The sequence below is a fragment of the Micropterus dolomieu genome, linkage group LG21, assembly GCF_021292245.1.
Source record: "Micropterus dolomieu isolate WLL.071019.BEF.003 ecotype Adirondacks linkage group LG21, ASM2129224v1, whole genome shotgun sequence".
In the NCBI taxonomy this organism is placed as follows: Eukaryota; Metazoa; Chordata; class Actinopteri; order Centrarchiformes; family Centrarchidae; genus Micropterus; species Micropterus dolomieu.
Window position 1 is genome coordinate 21,035,499 of NC_060170.1, and position 6,561 is coordinate 21,042,059.

Genomic DNA, 6,561 nt, shown 5'->3' on the forward strand with positions numbered 1-6,561 from the left:
AAATTCTATTCTGGATTTTACTGGAAGCCAATGCAAAGAAGCTAAGACAGGAGAAATGTGATCTCTTTTCCTGGTTCCTGTCAGAACACGTGCTGCAGCATTCTGGATCAGCTGAAGAGTCTTAATGGACTTTTTCGAGCAGCCTGATAATAAGGAATTGCAGTAATCCAGCCTAGAAGTAACAAATGCATGGACTAGTTTTTCTGCATCGTTTTTAGACAGGATGTTCCTGATTTTCGCAATATTACGTAGGTGAAAAAAGGCGGTCCTTGAAATTTGCTTAATGTGAGACTTAAACGACATGTCCTGATCAAAGATAACTCCAAGATTCCTCACAGTGGTGCTGGAGGCCAAGGCGATGCCATCCAGGGAAACTATATCTTTAGATAATGCGTCACGGAGGTGCTTAGGCCCCAGAGCAATAACTTCAGTTTTATCTGAGTTTAACATAAGAAAATTACAGGTCATCCAGGTTTTAAAATCCTGAAGGCACATTTGAAGTTTAGCTAACTGATGAGTTTCATCTGGCTTGATCGATAGATATAACTGAGTATCATCTGCATAACAATGAAAGCTTATGGAATGTTTCCTGATAATATTGCCTAAAGGAAGCATATATAAAGTTACTCATTCCAACACATTTTAGATTGTGACATTTTCTGTAGCAGATGGTGATACAGGAACTTGAAAGCACAAACAAATAACTGCATTCTGACGTCCTAAGTGATTACGTCAAGCATCTATACTGTTCACAATAATCTTGATCCATTTGTACATTTTATGGAAAAGAATTTAACATGTTATCCCAGAAGTCTGTTTTGGAGACACATTTTCTTCATATTCAACAAGTTATGTTCAATGACCCTGAATCTTAAAGGCTTTATAAAAATGTTATTGCTCCAGGTATTAACTCCTATTCAACCCACCCTTGTTCTTTCTTAATATCCAGTTCAAGACACAGTACGCCAAGAGAGTAGTCCATGTGGAAATGAAAGTGAATGACACGATATTCACACTCAATGGTAACCAGACGATAACCCGGGAGGAGATGATCCCAGTGCCAGGGGCGGTTAATGGAGTCAATGCCCTGGGCATGGTGGTGTTCTCCATGTGCTTCGGTCTAATCATCGGGAGCATGAGGGAACAGGGACAGCCCCTCAAGGACTTCTTTGACTGTCTCAATGAAGCCATCATGAGGCTGGTCGCCATAATTATGTGGTAAGTACCAGGAGGGTATGGATTGATGGATGGATGGGTAGAGGTAGTTAATGTATAGTGTTGCATTTATCAATTACAAATTCGCAGTAACACTCATCGATCCTCAGGTATGCCCCTATCGGAATATTGTTCCTGATTGCTGGTAAGATCGTGGAGATGGATGACATTTCAACCATGGGTGGCCAGCTGGGAATGTACACAATTACAGTCATTTGTGGCCTGCTCATCCACGCTATCATTGTCCTGCCAACGCTCTACTTCGTCGTCACCAGGAAGAACCCATTCGTTTTCATCGCTGGGCTGTTGCAGGCACTCATCACTGCCCTGGGAACATCCTCTAGGTAAGCGATTAGGTTAAGTGTTACTAAATTGAAGTCCAACTCAAAATCTCAGAGACTGGTAAGAAGGGTCAAGGTCTAGGTAGAATTTGCGTTGCTAGTTGTGCTTATTGTACAACAAGTGATAATAAAGTTTCACATATAAGGAATTTTATTTTTGTTTTCATCATAAACAATAAAACTTACTAAATAGATCAATATAAACACAAATGGATAACAGTAATTCTTATGGCAAACCGCAAACCAACCAGCTGCCTCCAAATGCTGTAATTATGTCCCAATAATGGTTTATTCAGATCAAATTTGGGATTATTTTTTATCTGGATATTGTGCAGATTTAAAAAAGGAGGGTTAATGTTTTTAGACCTTAGTATGCACTCAGCCTCCCTGAATATCGCAGATGATGAGTGCTGATAAGCATGATATATTGCTCACTCTAATCAACTGGTCAGTGTTAAAACAGTCGCAGCAATTCACCGATTTACCATAATGTCTAGGAAACTGGCTTGATTTTTCCCGGTTTCTGCTTTGCTTTGTTTTTTCACCATCCCTCTCTCCCTCAAGTTCTGCCACATTGCCCATCACTTTTAAATGCCTGGAGGAAAACAACAAGGTGGACAAGCGCGTGACCCGTTTCGTGCTCCCTGTCGGCGCCACCATAAACATGGATGGCACAGCTCTGTATGAGGCCCTGGCAGCCATCTTTATCGCTCAGGTCAATGATTATGACCTTAACTTTGGACAGATTCTCACCATCAGGTATGTGATGTGCAGAATGCTTGCACGTCAACAAAACATTTATTAATACAAGAATTTATGGACCCAGAATGATTTGATTCAGTAAATCTTGCCTGCTCTGGGAACTGACTCAGTTTTTGGATGTGCAGGAGAATATTGCTAGTATATTTGTCTATCATTATGATGAGATATACTACTTATCCCAAGTGAAGCCTCAAAAGATTACAGCTTTAATGACTTTTCAACCACTGGTCTCAGTATTTGACTAGATGGGGACAGTATTTCAGTCAAGGGAAATGAATCTAAGTCAGTCTACCAACCAAGCAATGATCCAGAGGTCAATACTGGGACAGGTCTCATTTGCACTGAGATGACGACCATTCAAACTTCTCTTCATCTGCCTCTTTTTTTTGTACGTTTCCCCCATCAGTATCACAGCCACAGCAGCCAGTATCGGAGCAGCTGGAATCCCTCAGGCAGGATTGGTCACAATGGTGATAGTGCTAACGTCTGTAGGCCTGCCCACTGATGACATCACGCTCATCATTGCCGTTGATTGGTTCCTGTAAGTACTGGCTATTGATTTAAAATGTGAAAGTCAATATGATCTAGTCAAGCGTTTTCCTCAAGCAGCACTACCACCGTGTGGTATGAATTCAATTCAAGTTCCACCCAGGAGGACTTTATGGTAGTTGAAGGGGATCAAATTGGTGTGCCGTGCACACTTGAGTGGACTACATGACAGCTTCCAGACACTCCCTTCAAATTCCATGGCCCTCAATCCATCTGGTTTTTATTCAGTTGGCAGCCAATCCCAGTGCAAGGCTCTAACTTCTCTTAGCTACTGGCTGTGGTTTGAAGATTGTCTGGAGTGATAAAACTGTCTCCAGTTTTCTAACAATATTTGTTATATAGGCTACACACATTTACAGACATTCCACGTAGCTTTAATATTTTTTCTCTCTTCTTGTCTTTTTTGTCTTCTCTTGTTTCATCTTGTGTCGTTTCTTTTCTTCCCTTTCCACGTTCCCTACCACTTGTTCCCACTACCTGTTCCCTGTGTTTCCTCAGGGACCGATTGCGCACCACCACCAACGTCCTCGGAGACTCCATTGGTGCAGGTATAGTGGAACACCTGTCGCGCCACGAGTTGCAGAAAAAGGATCCCGAGGTGGGCAACTCAGTGGTGGAGGAGGCAGACAAGAAGCCATACCAGCTCATCTCCCAGGAGAATGAGTATGAAAACGACAGGCCGGCTGACAGCGAGACCAAGATGTAGGGGCCAGATTTTTGACCAAGGTTGCATACATTCTTAGGAAAACCATTGTACTGCATTGAACCATGGTTTTAACTAAGCTCTTCTTAACTTTCCTCTCACAAGATTGGAGGGTTCAAATTACATTGATCTACAGCTAGAATATATTCCAGCCAAGATATGTTCCACTAATATGTGAGGTCTGATGTGGGCCTTCTGGGGGACACTCTGCAGACTTGAAGTGGTTCTTTGTTGCATTGTTTTTCTAAGGGTGTGTGCTATAATGCTTCCAAAAAGTACTATACCTGCCATTGGATGCCAGCTGTTTACTATTAAGAATGAACTACCGTACTCTTGAGCCTGGTGGTCCGTGGCCTGTATGCCATATCCAGCTCCTCTCAGAACCGTGATGCCTAATCTCACCCACTAGAGGCCAGTATTGCTGTGAGTCTTAACACCTCAGCATATTACAGCCCCTACTTGCACAGACTTTTTCTGACTTTAAAGTAGTTGCTTTTGTTTTGTTTGAATGGTGTTGTATATGAAAATGTAAGTGAAATGATAGTAAATCTATCTGGTGACTGATGTGAAAAGTGTTGGATACATGCATGAACAGTGGGTGACCAGGACAACTTCTTTGGGGGAAAAGGGCTGTCTCTTTACAAACCTTTGTGCGGACATTAGTGGCTTTATGTTCTATGATTTGGTGTACAGGCTTTAACTGAATGAAGAAATGTAATTTACTGTACCTTAAGGCATAGATACTTTTCTCCCCCAACTGTCCAAACCAGTAAGTGCTACTGTTAGACAAACAAAGATGTCAGAAAATCTCAATCCAGCCTTTTTTTTGTTCAAACCTCAAACCAATCATTACCGTCAGATGAGCCAAAATCACTCAGCCATGCTTTTAAATTTGCTCAGCTGAGAATTTGTCATTAAATCTGATTTTTAAGCCAATATATTTCAACCAAAAAACGCACCAAAAATATTATCCAAATTTCTGTACAATTTAATAAATCATACCCAAACAAATCACAAACCCTCTCAATGATACAATACTATTTCAATAGAAAGATAGTTATTCTAGCAATGATTGTGAGTCAGTATCTTACAGACAACCTCTAACAAGTGCATGGAAATAAAAAATCTTTGGTCGAAACAGTCAGCATGAAATATGTTTTATATTAAATTAGTAAAATGGTAGTAAGGGATGTATTTTAAAATTTTACTAGAGCCTCCTCAAGTCTAGTCTATTCTCCATTCTTTCAATAATAAAGTCTAACATTATTTCATTTGATTTAATATGGATGCATGCTCAAAAGTAATGGATTTCACTTAATTCCCCAACTTTTTTTTTTTAGCTAGCTTGAATTTGTACTGTTTTGCATGTGAGCTAATTTATATATATATATATATATATATATATATATATATATATATGTAACAAATGTAACATAGAAGTTGCTTTGTGTAGAAGATTCTTTTGAATATAATGTACTTGTATAGAAAAATGTAGATAAATGTGTAAATTAATAGTAGATTTAAAGTGTAGAAGGATACTTGAGGACTATGTATGTAAAGAGGCTGTAACCATGGTCTTATCAAACCGAATGACCAATCTAATGTCCCTCTAGTTTCTTTTACAAATGCAAAACTGGCTGATTTAAAAGGACCAAATCTTTAATTTCCAAACTTGAGGAAATGGAATTGTTCCTTTGTTTACAGTTGCTGGTGTCTCTCTTGACTGAATTCTGCAATCACATACACACACACACACACACACACACACACACACACACACACACACACACCTGAATAATAGCTGTAGTTTTATCTTGCATGGAATTTTTTCAAATAAAAAAAAATGAAATCAGTGGTTGTGCATTTATCATGGACATCTAATCTAAGCCACTAAAATGTGTGTTAATGAGTATCTGTAAATGTTTTAAATCCTTGTTTAATTAGTTTGCACTTTTTATATACAGTCTATGGTTTGCGCATATCATTAGGAAGTTGTTGCCCAGGAACTATCCATACTCACACCTAAGAGCTGCCCAGAAAAGCTTAGTGAGTGTAGGGCGGAGGCAGTATCTTTAAGGTAACATTAATGTTTGTTTATTTATTTAATTAAAAGGGACAGCGCACATTAATGAACATAAGGACAATGTCCAAAATGTAATTAAGCCAGATTTAGCCATAGACTAATTTTCATCTGGAGTCCCTAGCAGGTTGATGTCGTAAGAAAGAAACATTAAAACATGGCATACAGAAAACATGAAAAAAAAATACACATATAATCATAAGCAAACAACACAGAAGCATGGATAAAATATAAAAGCACAAATTACATAAACAGACAAAACAAGACAAGCACAAATAATATGACAAGTAAAATACTTACAGGAATATGTAAAAACAATGACCACCGTTTTATAGCTTTGGAAAAGGCGGTGAGAGAGGAAATGTTTCTTAGTTCTGTGGGTATCGTGTTCCAGGTATGTGCTGCTCGGTACGCTGACTGTCCAAAGGAACTTTTCCTATACGGTATTGTAGCTGAGATTGATCAAAATATCCAAAAAAGGTTGGGCGCTAGATGAGAGAATAACGTTAATCCTAACCTGTCACTTAAAAACGGTCAATTAGTAGGATATTAGCCTAGATCACAAGCTACCTTCACTACAAACATACACCAATAAAAGAAAACCACCAAACACTAATTCAATTACTCCAAAGAAAGTTGGTTGTATTCAAAGTCAAACAATAATCCACCATATGTGGTTGGTACGCAAACATAAAATATTACATTGCCATTAAAGCAATAAAGAACTATTCAATATATCATTCATGTACAAAATTAAATGTCCACAATTCAAATGATAAAAGAAACAGACTAGTACTCCAACATGGGGGGGGAGGGGGGGGTTGAGTGGCGTGTGTGGATGTGTGTGTGTTCAGGGGAAGTCAGGCGGTCCATTGAACTCTAGTTCATTCTAGTGTGAGAGGGATGAGTGT

General features: G+C 39.0%; 1 protein-coding gene across 1 annotated transcript in view; it reads left to right on the top strand.

Moving 5' to 3' along the window:
- LOC123960641 (excitatory amino acid transporter 1-like) overlaps window positions 1-5,422 on the top strand; it is an 18,858-nt gene extending 13,436 nt beyond the window's left edge. The window contains exons 6-10 of the mRNA XM_046035518.1: window positions 950-1,218; window positions 1,326-1,559; window positions 2,121-2,315; window positions 2,725-2,859; window positions 3,366-5,422. Coding sequence (XP_045891474.1) covers window positions 950-1,218; window positions 1,326-1,559; window positions 2,121-2,315; window positions 2,725-2,859; window positions 3,366-3,573 — 1,041 coding nt within the window. The 3' untranslated portion in view covers window positions 3,574-5,422. The remainder of the gene's footprint in view (window positions 1-949; window positions 1,219-1,325; window positions 1,560-2,120; window positions 2,316-2,724; window positions 2,860-3,365) is intronic.
- The last annotated feature ends 1,139 nt before the right edge of the window (window positions 5,423-6,561 follow it).